A 15,255-nucleotide genomic window follows, 5' to 3' on the forward strand; every position below is an offset into this window, starting at 1 on the left:
CAGGAGTCCACTACACGCAACAAGTGGCTACACGGGTAGCAGGGGTTGTGTGGCGTGGGCTGGGCGGTTTTTTAGGTTAGATGGCCTTGGGCAAGTACAGAAAGGGCAACAGCCTCAACGGGTGTGGGGCAAAGTCAGGACATGCGGGGACCAAGCAGCAATCGGTATTGTAATTGTCAACTGTCGAAGCTGCGTTGGTAAAGTACCGGAACTTCAAGCGCTGATAGAAAGCACCGAAGCTGAAATCGTTATAGGTACAGAAAGCTGGCTTAAGCCAGAGATAAATTCTGCCGAAATTTTTACAAAGGTACAGACGGTGTTTAGAAAGGATAGATTGCATGCAACTGGTGGTGGAGTGTTCGTCGCTGTTAGTAGTAGTTTATCCTGTAGTGAAGTAGAAGTGGATAGTTCCTGTGAATTATTATGGGTGGAGGTTACACTAAACAACCGAACTAGGTTAATAATTGGCTCCTTTTACCGACCTCCCGACTCAGCAGCATTAGTGGCAGAACAACTGAGAGAAAATTTGGAATACATTTCACATAAATTTTCTCAGCATGTTATAGTCTTAGGTGGAGATTTCAATTTACCAGATATAGACTGGGACACTCAGATGTTTAGGATGGGTGGTAGGGACAGAGCATCGAGTGACATTATACTGAGTGCACTATCCGAAAATTACCTCGAGCAATTAAACAGAGAACCGACTCGTGGAGATAACATCTTGGACCTACTGATAACAAACAGACCCGAACTTTTCGACTCTGTATGTACAGAACAGGGAATCAGTGATCATAAGGCCGTTGCAGCATCCCTGAATATGGAAGTTAATAGGAATATAAAAAAAAGGGAGGAAGGTTTATCTGTTTAGCAAGAGTAATAGAAGGCAGATTTCAGACTACCTAACAGATCAAAACGAAAATTTCTGTTCCGACACTGACAATGTTGAGTGTTTATGGAAAAAGTTCAAGGCAATCGTAAAATGCGTTTTAGACAGGTACGTGCCGAGTAAAACTGTGAGGGACGGGAAAAACCCACCGTGGTACAACAACAAAGTTAGGAAACTACTGCGAAAGCAAAGAGTTTAAACGCAGCCAAAACCTCTCAGACAAACAGAAGCTAAACGATGTCAAAGTTAGCGTAAGGAGGGCTATGCGTGAAGCGTTCATTGAATTCGAAAGTAAAATTCTATGTACCGACTTGACAGAAAATCCTAGGAAGTTCTGGTCTTACGTTAAATCAGTAAGTGGCTGAAATACTAAACACCTTTTTCCAAAGCTGTTTCACAGAGGAAGACCGCACTGCAGTTCCTTCTCTAAATCCTCGCACAAACGAAAAAATGGCTGACATCGAAATAAGTGTCCAAGGAATAGAAAAGCAACTGGAATCACTCAATAGAGGAAAGTCCACTGGACCTGACGGGATACCAATTCGATTCTACACAGAGTACGCGAATGAACTTGCCCCCCTTCTAACAGTCGTGTACCGCAAGTCTCTAGAGGAACGGAGGGTTCCAAATGATTGGAAAAGAGCACAGATAGTCCCAGTCTTCAAGAAGGGTCGTCGAGCAGATGCGCAAAACTATAGACCTATATCTCTTACGTCGATCTCTTGTAGAATTTTAGAACATGTTTTTTGCTCGCGTATCATGTCATTTCTGGAAACCCAGAATCTACTATGTAGGAATCAACATGGATTCCGGAAACAGCGATCGTGTGAGACCCAACTCGCCTTATTTGTTCATGAGACCCAGAAAATATTAGATACAGGCTCCCAGGTAGATGCTATTTTTCTTGACTTCCGGAAGGCGTTCGATACAGTTCCGCACTGTCGCCTGATAAACAAAGTAAGAGCCTACGGAATATCAGACCAGCTGTGTGGCTGGATTGAAGAGTTTTTAGCAAACAGAACACAGCATGTTGTTATCAATGGAGAGACGTCTACAGACGTTAAAGTAACCTCTGGCGTGCCACAGGGGAGTGTTATGGGACCATTGCTTTTCACAATATATACAAATGACTTAGTAGATAGTGTCGGAAGTTCCATGCGGCTTTTCGCGGATGATGCTGTGGTATACAGAGAAGTTGCTGCATTAGAAAATTGTAGCGAAATACAGGAAGATCTGCAGCGGATAGGCACTTGGTGCAGGGAGTGGCAACTGACCCTTAACATAGACAAATGTAATGTATTGCGAATACATAGAAAGAAGGATCCTTTATTGTATGATTATATGATAGCGGAACAAACACTGGTAGCAGTTACTTCTGTAAAATATCTGGGAGTATGCGTACGGAACGATTTGAAGTGGAATGATCATATAAAATTAATTGTTGGTAAGGCGGGTACCAGGTTGAGATTCATTGGGAGAGTGCTTAGAAAATGTAGTCCATCAACAAAGGAGGTGGCTTACAAAACACTCGTTCGACCTATACTTGAGTATTGCTCATCAGTGTGGGATCCGTACCAGGTCGGGTTGACGGAGGAGATAGAAAAGATCCAAAGAAGAGCGGCGCGTTTCGTCACCGGGTTATTTGGTAACCGTGATAGCGTTACGGAGATGTTTAATAAACTCAAGTGGCAGACTCTGCAAGAGAGGCGCTCTGCATCGCGGTGTAGCTTGCTGTCCAGGTTTCGAGAGGGTGCGTTTCTGGATGAGGTATCGAATATATTGCTTCCCCCTACTTATATCTCCCGAGGAGATCACGAATGTAAAATTAGAGAGATTAGAGCGCGCACGGAGGCTTTCAGACAGTCGTTCTTCCCGCGAACCATACGCGACTGGAACAGGAAAGGGAGGTAATGACAGTGGCACGTAAAGTGCCCTCCGCCACACACCGTTGGGTGGCTTGCGGAGTATCAATGTAGATGTAGATGTAGAACATACGACACCCTCAAACAACTGAGTGAAAATTATGTGTTGTTTCTGATGCTATGTCTCTACAGTAACATAGTACGTTGATTGTGATTTCATTCTGCAGATGTGAGATTATTTAATATAATGTTACTAGACAGTAGATGCGACAATCTTAGTCTTGGGTAAGCATTATGTAGTTTCAACTTTTCTCCTGAAGTGATGGCGCAGTGCATCCTAATACTACTACATCATGTAAATATATTTTTATGCAATTTTACTTTTATGTTTCATCTAGCTATATAGTAGGATCGAGCAATGCAGCTTTCACAAAATTTATGATAATGTGTCCAACGGGTTGGCTATTGTACACAGGAGGGGGAAAAGGGGGTTTGACAGGGAATATCGGGGAATATCCTGTGTGAAACTATTCTACTGGCAGTTTGTACTATACCATTTTTCCTTATCTGCATTTTTCTGTTTAATTCCATATCTGAAGGTGGCTAAAAGCTCTAGCTGAAGTTAGTAATCAATAAAAATAATTAACTGTGGTATTGACTAGTAAAGCTATTTTCTGAAACCAATAAATGTAATCAATTACAGATAGCCAATTTGACTTATTCAAGTAACAACACAAATGTTTATAAAAGTAGACTATTTTCACTGAAGAAATCTTTCTTCACCTGTGACAATCTGCTTCTGATGCTCTTATGTTTCAGCCACCTGGTGTTACACTGCTTCCTGTGCAGCACAGTTTCATTACTTCCTGTATTTTCAAAATACCCAGTTTTGATAGTGACTAAGTCGATATCCTTTTTATGTGTGTTCATCACTTTCACATTTCCCTTGTTTATCCTCAGTCCATGTTCCATCAAAGTTCCATTCAACAGTTCTATGTCTTCCGTGTTTTTTTGGGCTGATGTGTGTTGATTAACACTGCCACATTCTGTCCCTGCACTTTTATCCCTTTTCTGAAATATTTTTTTTTATTCATTTCTTCTTAAACACATCAAGTTTTCTAGATTATTGATTGTTGTCTGTATTCAATCCTCATGCTTCTCATGATTTCTAACAGCACATTCCCTCTTTATTCCGTTGGTCCAAAAATGTCAGAAGGTGCAAGATCAAAATTGTTTCACTAGTACCTTAAACTACGGAAACCAAAATCATCTCCATCCACTGTGTTATAAACTAATGTTGCGACAATATTGTTCTGTAAATTTGATGGAAAATCCCTTTTTATAAATAAGTGATACCTAGATAAGCACCTAGTCCCTGCACTTCTCAGCAGTTTTAGTAATTCTAAGTGCATCTCATCAACTGTTACTGATGTGTTTTAATGCCAGTCCTTTGGACAACTCTCGCCTCCAGAAATTAGTATTAAAACACCAACTGGAACATGTCAGTACTATCATGGTCTTATTTTCATTACCAACAGGCTTTTATCTGAATCCACATATATACTCAAGTACGCCTATGCTTTGTCACCTACTGTATGGTTCTTTAATCTTTATGTAACCATGATATGGTCTTTTTAGTATACTGCAGCAGTGTCTGGTCTTTACATGGAAAAAACACTTGTGATTTTGGAATGGCATGTTTGAAATAACTATTTCCACCATATTGTAGAATTAATGTATTTCATCTAGCCTTTATTCGCCATCATTCAGCATTCTTTTCTTACCTCTACCACAGTGTACCAAACTCCATAAAAAATTAGTTTTTCAAGCATTTGACAGTTTCTTGTATTCTTCTTGTTTCCTCTCTAGGGGAACCCGCATTGTCAAAGTACTGACTCTGTGGGTGGAGACGCTTATATGTTCTAGAAAAGCTGAGAGCTTTGCTTCATCTAAACCATCACCCATGCTGGAAAGGCCTCAGTGGATGAACCAGCCAAAGAGTGTCCCACAATACCCCATCTCTCCCACATCCACTCCCACAGTCCTTCCGCAACTCCCGTGATATCCAACTCAAGGTGTGATGTGATCCTTGTCAAAGGGTGTGTGATACATGGGAAGATGTAGCATTAATCGAGCCTCAAGGTGCCAGGTGAAATCCCCCAGTAATCAGCCTTGCTCCACATAGGGTTCTGTGGTGTTGACCAAATAAATTCCCAATTCTCGTGTGAGCAAAATGGAGAACACATAACAAAACAAAAACTGAGGGACCTATGAGATCATACAACCAAGCAATAGGGCTGGAATCAATAGAAACTGTTTCTATCATTGGATCAGGTGACACACCAGTCCAAGAAGTGGAAAGTGTTACTGAGAAGTTGGACCAGGTCAAGATCAAATCCTTGTCTGGAGCTCAGAAGAGAAAACTTCTCAAAGAACAAAAGGAAAAGGAAGATAAAGAAGGGCTTCCTAAACATGAATGAAGGGAACGAAAAGGTCTTGAACATAAGACCTCCAAAAAAGTGACTGTCTCAGAGTCAAGGGGGTAATTACATTCCTACCTCAAAGACAAAGAACAAGAGAATAATGGAGGAGTCTACTACTCCCTTTTCTGTGGATAAACAGACCCAGAAAAAGCCGACACAAGAAACTGGGAAACACACTTACACTACTGCAGTGAAATATGCCATTACGGCCTCATATTTAGAAAACTGCCTGATCACCAAAAGTGCACAAACAGAAATGTACCTTGGTGGAACAAAAATCTGGAATTGCAAAGGAAGTAGGTAATAAGACTGTTCAACCATACAAGAAAGGACAATGGGCAAAATACTGGGACAGTCCTGTAAAACACAACCGTGTGATCAAGCAGGCGAAGTTATCATCCTGACAGATATTATGTGAGGAATTTTACAGTACAGCTACTCGGGGTACACAGACTAATCCAGGAGGTACTCTAAGCAAGGATGATGATGGATACACAAGAAAAGCAAATGAAACACTGGATATACTTCTCAAGGTTCACTTCCCTCAATGCTCTCTGGCATATAACACAAGGGGTCAGTCCCTGACAGGCAGGGCTAAACAGGTGATCAAATGGAGAACTGGAAATCTGCCAGAGAATGTATTGATATCAAAAGATACACTGGGTGGTGGGAATTTTTTGACAATTCAGGTCACAAGACCCAGACAATTTTTCCAGCTTTACTACAAAAAGCAGGGAAGGGTTTAATTAGATTCCTATGTAGCGCGTTTAGTATGTTTAGTATCAGCCTATCGAATGGACTCATTTCTCATGCTTGAAGGCCAGTGGAGTTGTTTTCATTCCAAGGCACTGGGGCTGGGACAACCTACACTAAAGAGAGCAATCTTTCTAGGAAAGCTGGCCACGGTATTCCTGATGGAAATACCAGCTAGCAAATTGCATATTTGCTGTAAGGACCATAGCATTTACATTTGTTAAGACAACCAAGCAGCTCTGAAATCTCTATCAGAACCTGCAACCAGATCAAAGATTGTTGCAGAATGTCATGAAGTGCTTGTGAGACTGTGGGAAAGCAATCTGCTGTGGGACCCTGGTCACTCAGGGCAATGAACAAGCTAATAGACTAGCCAGGACAGGTGCGACTACTCTGTTTATTGGACCAGAACCTGTCCTAATCATCACTAAAGCAACAGTAAAATAAAAACTACTTAGCTGTATCAGGAGGCAGCACGTAGAATATTGGACTATGATCCAAAAATAAAAATCTGGCAAACTAATGATGCCATAGCCATGTTTCAAGAGAAGTTCTGTAATCCATGACTTGAACAGAAGACACATCAAACTTTTAATATCTATGAATAGCCACTGGGCCTTTAATAAACACCTACACACAATTAGTACAGAGAAAGAAGCCCCTAAGTATAGACTATGTGGTAAGGAGTACGAAACTGTACCACACCTAACTTTCCAATGCAAAATGTTGTATGGTGAAAGACTCAGAATATTGGTTTCTTTACATCCTGAAGAAATCGTGTCCCTGTGGAACAAAACTGGACAATAAACTTAGTTTTGGTGTGAGCAACAGTGGGCTAAGACCACAGTTGTTTTCTGCCTCCCTGCAGTAATCAAATAAAGTCAATATTCTCCTTTCTTTATCATCATCCATCTATTACTTGAGTGTGTTTGGTGACACTGATGTGTCAATCTTTACAACTGTGGCTGGCATTGGTTTGAGTTTTCAACCCAGTCATTGAGTTGTTTGTAGAAATTCTCATTGCTATCCATCTTCCTGAGCATAACTCTCACTGATTACACTATCATCATTTCACTTCACTAATCTCTACTAACATTAACTTCCTATTACTGCCTCTCTTCAATTTTCCTATTTTCTCCACAAACATTGAACTTTTAATAATTCCACCCACTAGACTTATTCATTCCTTCCCAGGCCATTACTCACATAGAGGCATTTTAAATGATAAAACTTACTTCCCCTTTCTATGAAAGCTCTTTCATGAAATATCTGCACATGTTGTGGGCAGAATTTAGTTGCTATAATGTAGTGATTTCCATTGCCTCTTGCTACCAAATGCTGTTAATCATTTATTATTATTATTTGGCCTTAAGAGATAATTTGTAAACCCATGGGCAAGAAGCTGCCACAAATTTGTACTTGTGGAAACTGTAACCTTTACATGAGTATTTAGGGACACTACACACAGCCACCTTACATATTTAAAGATGTAATTAAGCACCTACTTGCAAAAATAACTTCACGAAGAATAGTTGTGCTGGAGACTATAACTCATTGTATCCCTCAGACCAACTAATCAGTTAATATAAACAGTGATTCGGCTAAACAGTTTGCCTCAAATATTTCCAGAATTGTTACTATATTTTAATTCTGTTTTCATACATATGAATTTTTACAAAGCCCTCATTAAATGATGTATAGTCTCTTAATACTTCTACAAATTGCAGAGATGTTGATATCAATTTTACTTTTTCACATGGAACTATAGTAATTTCTGCTGCTAGTATCTTAGTTCTAAAAGAGAGAAATTCAATGGAATTTCACTCTTCAAAATGCAATTAGTAGTTTCAGAGTAATTACAATATTTAGATCTTAGGCTGTATCTGTTATGAACATGAAACTGATTATGGTCTTAAATAAGGAAATAAGTCACATAGGATGATGAGGAAACACAATGCTGCACCATTGTGATACCAGTATAACAGGGGTACAGAAGAAATTTATTTTTCATTCTGTCGGTGTCATTAAAAGAGTCATGTGCTGGTTAGTTTGAAAAAAAAAAAAAAAAAAAAAAAAAAAAAAAAATTCTTTCACAAACCACAAGAAGCTGGATAAGACACTTCATTACAGAGAATGCAGAAGAAATGCAAAGAGCTGTATGTACAAAGGTATCATGACAGACAATATCCAACAAGAATGATAATTCAGCTTATGTGCAAAACATTGTTATTGGAAGGACAGCAGAATACTATGTAGAGGGTAAGGAACACGCCTGCAATGAGTAGAGCACATGTAGTAGTAGATGGTTTACTAACTGCTGTTGATAATCCATGTGTTAGCCCCTGAGAAATTTTGTGTGCCTCTGGAATAAGTTAGCCCAATGTTGTTCACACTGCATGCAAACAGCTTCCATCTGTTTCACGTGTCACTTCATCAACAGATTAAACAGTGAGACTGCAGAAGACACATTGGGTTTTGTCACTCAGTTCTCATGTGACATTGAGACAACAGGTTCTTTCTTCAAAGAATTCTCTTTGCTACCGAAGGTACCATTACAGATCATGGAATGCTGAGTGTAAATAATTTAAGAGTATAGGAAATCACGCCCACTGGAGAGCAGAAGTGTTTAGTCAACAGGCACACACAAAATAGAATGAAAACTTTATTAGGTTTTGGAGGAAATCCTTTGATGAGCTAGAGTACAAATAGTAAGAAATACGCGTTACTGGGCCACAATGGCTGAGGCAATTTGAATATCAGAGGCAGCAGAGTGTGCAGGATTACTGGAGACCATGTGGCTGCTCATTACTCCACTGAAGAAACTTTAACAAGTAAAAGATACGCACAATTCATTACTCAATTTCTACTGACTCTCATTGAGCAGATACCATTTGAAATTCATACATGTATGTGGTGGTACCTGCAGGAAAGTGTTCAACCAGCTCTTTACTGGTCAGACTGGATGTGAAGATGTTACCAGTTGGCCTGGATGTCCACCCAATTTGACACCATTGTACTTTTTTGCTCTGGGATAAACTCAAAGATGAAGTCTATGTACAAGTTCTGAGTATTCAAGAGGATTTAAAACATTACACAGTCACAGCAATGATATCTAAAAGGAATTTCTTCAATCTATCTTGCTGTCCCTGCACCATCACTTTCAAACACACATTGCAGTAGACAGTGGGCGCTTCTAGCACATGAGGAACATAAACGGAGTTTTAAGGTAATGTTTACAACCACATTCTTTCATAGTTTTCTGTTGATTGCTGTTGCTTGTGTTATTCTTCAATGTAAATGTTTATCTTGACAAACTCATAAAGGAAGGAAAATTAGGGACTATGATGAGGTCATGAGAGGCAGATTAAACTTACGACACACATATATTGCTTAATAATGTGTATACCTCAAGTCTCTGTTGCAACCTCATGTGACAAACTGTGATTAGTATCATGTAATTCTATCAATATTATGAAAAGGATAGTTGTTACTAACCATATAGTGGAAATATCGAGTCGCAGATAGGCACGAAAAAAAAGACTGTCACAAAATAAGTTTTTGGCCAACAAGACCTTTGTTACATTCCATCCTGGATTTTCCACTGTTTGTTCATGTAATTTGATAGATAAAAAAAATCTACTCACCAAACAGTGGTGTGCGCACACACGCGTGCACGCAAGACCACAGAGTCGTGTGTGTGTGTGTATTTTTCACAAGGGCCTTGTTGGCTGAAAGCTTTTGTGATAGTCTTTTGTTGTGCCTACCTGCGATTCAGCAACTCTGCTATATGGTGAGTAGTCACTATCTTTTCACAATATTGTTACATTCCATCCTGGATTTTCCATTGTTTGTATAATGTAATTTGATAGATAAAAAAAGTCTACTCACCAAGTGGTGGCAGGAGAACACACACAGAAAAAGGTTTAACTTACCAAGCTTTCAGAGCCAACAGTTCCTCCTTCCACCAAAAGAGTTGAAGGGGAAGGAAGAGGGGTGAAGGGAAAGGACTGGAGGGTTAGGAGAGGGATACACTTTAGAAAAGTCACCCAGAACCCTGGTTCAGGGCAGACTTACCAGACAGGATGAGAAGGAATCTAACTAATGATGTCTGATAAGTCCCTCCTGACCCGGGATTCTGGGTCACTTTCCCAAACTTCACCCCTTTTCCTTCACCGTTCTTCCTTCTCCTTCAACTCTTCTGCTGGAAGAAGGAGCCACTGGCTCTGAAAGCTTCTACAAGTAAAATCTTTTTGTGTGTGCGTTCTCCAGCAGACACTTGGTGAGTAGTTTTTTTTATCGATCCAATCACATTATGTTGTCAATAATTGATTATTTTCATTGTTATATGTGATTAGTATCAGTTTTAAATTAAACTTTTCTCTTCTATTCCACTTTTGTAAGTAGACCTTCTTAACTGTATCAGGCTTAGCACCCAATGCCTGACACAGCAGTTCTGTGTAACAATAATAACTTCCATGTAAGACCACAGTTTGTTTTATGTTCAAAACAGATAAATCCTAAGTTCTAAATATTGTAATTTCTCCAAAACTACCAGTCAGGCTTTGAAGAGCATATCATAATAAAATCTGTCTCCTACAATTCTAACAGAGGAAATTACTATAGTTCAATTTGAAAAGGTGAAGTTGATACCAGAATCTATGTAATTAATATATCTGTGAAATACATTATTTCTTGAGGATTTTTTCAAGTTCATTTGGATGAAAACAGAATAATGATAACTTATGTGGTACAGCAAATATAGTATTTGAGGTGAACAGCTTAGCTGAATTGCTCCTTATATTGTACTATTAATAGGAGTATGAGAGCATCACCATAAAGAGATTGCACAGTTCGATCTCTTAATGACACAAAGGGTTCACAAAAAATGCAAGAAAAGATATGTTGCAATAAGAATGAGAATAAAATGCTGAGGACAGTAATATAGCTTTCCAAAATAATTGGAAGACAATGCTGCAATGTATTCTCCCTCTGAATAATATTTCCCTAATTTGATAGTAATTGTACAATTCGCACTAGCAACAAGTTACAAAGTATTTATGCTTGTTCTTTAGCATGCCGCATATGTTACAGTTCCTCGTATGTTACCAATGCAAATTTCTCTCATCCTGACATATTCTATGCCATTATCAATACAACAAGTTCCTAAATATATATATATTTAAACCCAGAATGGAAAGAGAAGTGTACTTCATATGACATATGGCCAAATTAATCCTCGAAATTCTCTCAGTTAATGAAATGGTTAAATACGAGACTTAGAAATTTAATCATCTATAGAGATGTAACAAATAATTGTACTCACTCTCTACGTGACCTCTCAGAAACTTCTGCTTCAATACTTTCTGGTGGGTACTGTAGATATAGGTCACTTGTCTTTTTTAATAGTTCTTCAAATGGTAAATCATCTGGAATCTAATTGAGATTTTTATTACAAAACATATCTACAACATGAGTTGCTGCTTACGTTCTACTTTATTGGAGGTTTAAAATATATGGGCACAACATTTGCCTTTGTACATAATTACAATAAAATACTAAACAGGGCATATTATATTAAAAACCATTTACATTTTGTAGCCTACAGCAAATAATATTGAAATTGCTCTTAAAAATCTCTTGAAATTTAATGTGGTGGTTGAAATGTCAAATTTTTGATAAAGTGTACAATGCCAACAAAATAAATTCACAGCATCTCTGAGACTGTCTCTCCCCCTCCTCCATTCTCAACAAACTAAACTAAATAACTTGTTGGCAATCTCTCTCAAACCATCTGTTGTTAATCCTATCTACACTTTTTCTAAGTTTCCTGTCTTTTAACCTTATGCCAGAAAGTATGGCAACTTACATTTGATTCATGGACATTTTTCTTACAGCTCATGTACAGGTAGTAACAATTCCTTTTAATTTAGTAGATACAGAATACTTCCTCACTCATTTTCACCCCAAATCTACATTTCTGTACAATGTCTGTCAAACTCTAAAATTAGTATTTTTCCTGTCCTGCAGCATACCAATTATTCTATCCTACTTATTAGTCTGAATGGTAACTATACAACAACACAATTCAACAACAGTAATAAGTAAGAGAGGGTTGTAGGCAGGGCTGAGGCATAAATGCACATGTATAGTGGTTTTAACATTGCCAATAAAATAATATCCTAAAAACTAATCTCTGCAACTTTTTACAGAGATAAATATAGAGGAACTAATCTTTTATAAGATAAGTAAACACAGAAGCATGAATCACACTAAAAACAAAGTGGCAGCAATCCACAAATTATAATATATGTTAGCAGCATTTTTTTTTAAAGGTAATTAAACTGGCCTGGCAGGAGTACAATCTGTGCACTGACAGTTCCATACAAACTTAATTATGTAAATTTATAGTTAATCAATAGATTTTGATTGGTGACTTTGCGAGTATCAAAATATGTGACATAAATAGCTGTATCTTTTGACTGCATTGACTTAGGAGCTTAAATGCTTTATACTGCCAAGGGACCATACAACTTAATGTGTGACGTAAATCTGAATTTGGTACACCTATCTGTTCCCAAGAAAAAGGGCATCTTAACAGATGGACGGCCAGGCAGGCGCACAAAAAATGACAAAAAATATTCTTTCAGGTGATAATTTCAAATTAACAATTTTCACACTTTTTCTTTACTTGTACTGTGAAATCTTGCTTTTTTACAAATTTCATGATTCTAGGTCAACAGGAAGATTCGGACTTATTGAATGTGCTAGAAATTTGGTGCCATGGAAGATAAATGAGTAATAGGGAAAACACACCATGGTTCAATAACAATATCAGCATGATACTACAACAGCAGACAAAACTGCATAGCAGATTCAAACCATTCCAAACCTAGTAAAATCAAAATAAGAGTATGGACAAAAGTGTCCAACAGATTTCAAAGAAGATCTTACCAACTCAATTGTGAAAAAAGTTAAAAGTTTGTTATTAAGTAAAAATCAGTCAGTCAAATAAAGCTTGATGACCACAATGGCACCAAAATGAAAGAGGATGAAATGAGGCCAAAATACTAAATTTTCTCCCGTGAAAGAGCTTCATAAACAAAGAAATTGCAACACGCTGTCTACCTTAAACTATCACACACATGCAAAAATGATATAGAAATTAAGTGAGTGGGGACCTGTAAAACAGGTTAAGCATTTTGTACAGCAAAGCTGATAGGACCCAACTGGATTTCTGTAAGACAATGAATATGCAGACCAAGCTACTTGATCTGATATAATTGAAAATAGTCTTGAGTAACAAATGACCCAATTTTGCATCTTTAAGCACATTTTGCAGTCACTAAGAGGAGCAACACAGGATGTCCAATCTCTCTGATCAATATTATCCAAGAAGCCACCTGAAACTGAATTTTAGGGTTCTGAAGAGTCCATCTCCCCTAGCGGATTTCTCAAATATATAATCCCTCAGTTTTGAGTAAAGGTTAATGGAGAATGAGTTATAGTCAGGACAGGTGTTGGTGTGGATCTTTGTGTCCTGACATAAAATTGGTATTTTTCCATCATTGGTATACTCAGATCCAGATTACAATTATAAAAACATCTGTCCATTGTGAGTACATTTTGTGCTGTGAAATACCTATCCTGACAATTTCATATTACAAATTACTACTTTTTCATGTTGATACCTGCAATTCTCATTCCTGAACCATTCTTATATGATAAGACTGCTCACAGGCAATCAAAAAAGCTTTCAAATTTGTAAGGCTTTACCTTATTGAGCAACAGGATAATATTGGAACCATCCTACCTGACAGTTTCACTGTGGGCATTGCAAAGATCTGCAGATGCCATTAGTCATTCCCCAAAAACTTACATTTTTATCATAAACTATCCGATAATAATCTACTATTCTGGGATTTTGGCTTTCTGTCATTGTACACAATTACTATGGCCACTTCATATGACTGAAGTGCATTGAACCATTTTTCATATTCAGCTTTTGCTCTCTTATCAGCTCAAATTACTATCTGCAACACTTTTTTATATTTGATTTTTAAACATTCATACCAGCTAATTATTTTTACGTAGGAAACATTGTAGATACAGAATCTTATCTCTATACAATCCAGTGATGTTGAAAGAGCACTGACCGGCTTCATCATCTTTGTTTCCTACAAAGTAAACTCGTAAAAACTTCAGTGTTTCACTTGAAAATGGTAACAATTACCCAGTTTTATGATACACTTGTCCTTGGATTCCGAACACCGGATTAAATCCTTCTGTGTTGGTTATTGTTGTTGCTCCAAATGATGCCATTTGGAAGCATGTGTTACAGTGGTTTACTTTTTTTTTTCAAAAATTCCTTCGATACCGTGTAACAACAACGACATTATACTATTGTACATATAATTTTTTCTTCTGATTTTTGACAAATTAGTGTAATCGATGTTCTGATTTCATTTCTTTTTTGTTTCATGCCATTATGTTAAAGAAACTGTAAACAATTTTCGATGTGAATATTAATGTTTATGTCAAATTTCAAGCAATATTGCAATAGAATTGAAGTGTAACAAATGTCGAAACTGTTGTAACATGTTTAAAATTGTAATTGTGCGTCTGGTCCATACATAGGCAATGTATTAGGATATGTAGAATGCAAAACCTCGGGTGAATACCCTGTCTGTAGGGGAGCGGTAAAAGGTGTATGGCAGGCGAGCGCGGGAAAATACACACGGGCGCTGCACGGCATAACTGGCTCAGCAGTAGTAGTCGGAGTTGGGCATGGGTCTGAGTAACACGTTCTGGATCGAGGAGGCTCTCCCGGAAGACGTAGTTTCATTGAGCCTCGGATATGCCGTTCCGACGCCTATACAGCATGGCAAAATTCCATAGGCACTAAATGGAAAAGTATTGCGATGCTAAGAAGTAGTAAAGTGACGGTACATCAAGAGCCATTGCTGTGATTGTATGTGTGCTCTGTGCCTTGCCATCTTGCCGCCTACCAACCGCCGCATCGATACGAACAGGTTGAAACTTTTAGTACTGTATTCGTGTGGACCAGTGTTACTTTTGTTCCATACTGTTCAATAACAACTTAAATTTTACCAGAACTGTCCTATCATTTAATTATCCTCACAACTAACCTAGCCAGGGTCCTTTCCAAATGTTGTGCAATCCGAGTGTCCCGAAACGAAGAATTAAAGTTTATGTTAATAATAATTACCTGCAGACCTAGCTATGTTAGAATGATGTTTAAAGAACTTTG

At 38.1% G+C, this 15,255-nt stretch overlaps 1 protein-coding gene across 1 annotated transcript in view; it reads right to left on the reverse strand.

Moving 5' to 3' along the window:
• Positions 1-15,255, reverse strand: part of LOC124594205 (TBC1 domain family member 20) — a 121,374-nt gene that overhangs the window by 12,646 nt on the left and 93,473 nt on the right. Inside the window, exon 7 of the mRNA XM_047132563.1 lies at positions 11,311-11,420. Within this exon, the coding sequence (XP_046988519.1) occupies positions 11,311-11,420 (110 nt within the window). The remainder of the gene's footprint in view (positions 1-11,310; positions 11,421-15,255) is intronic.

Source organism: Schistocerca americana, chromosome 2 (genome assembly GCF_021461395.2).
Source record: "Schistocerca americana isolate TAMUIC-IGC-003095 chromosome 2, iqSchAmer2.1, whole genome shotgun sequence".
In the NCBI taxonomy this organism is placed as follows: domain Eukaryota; kingdom Metazoa; phylum Arthropoda; class Insecta; order Orthoptera; family Acrididae; genus Schistocerca; species Schistocerca americana.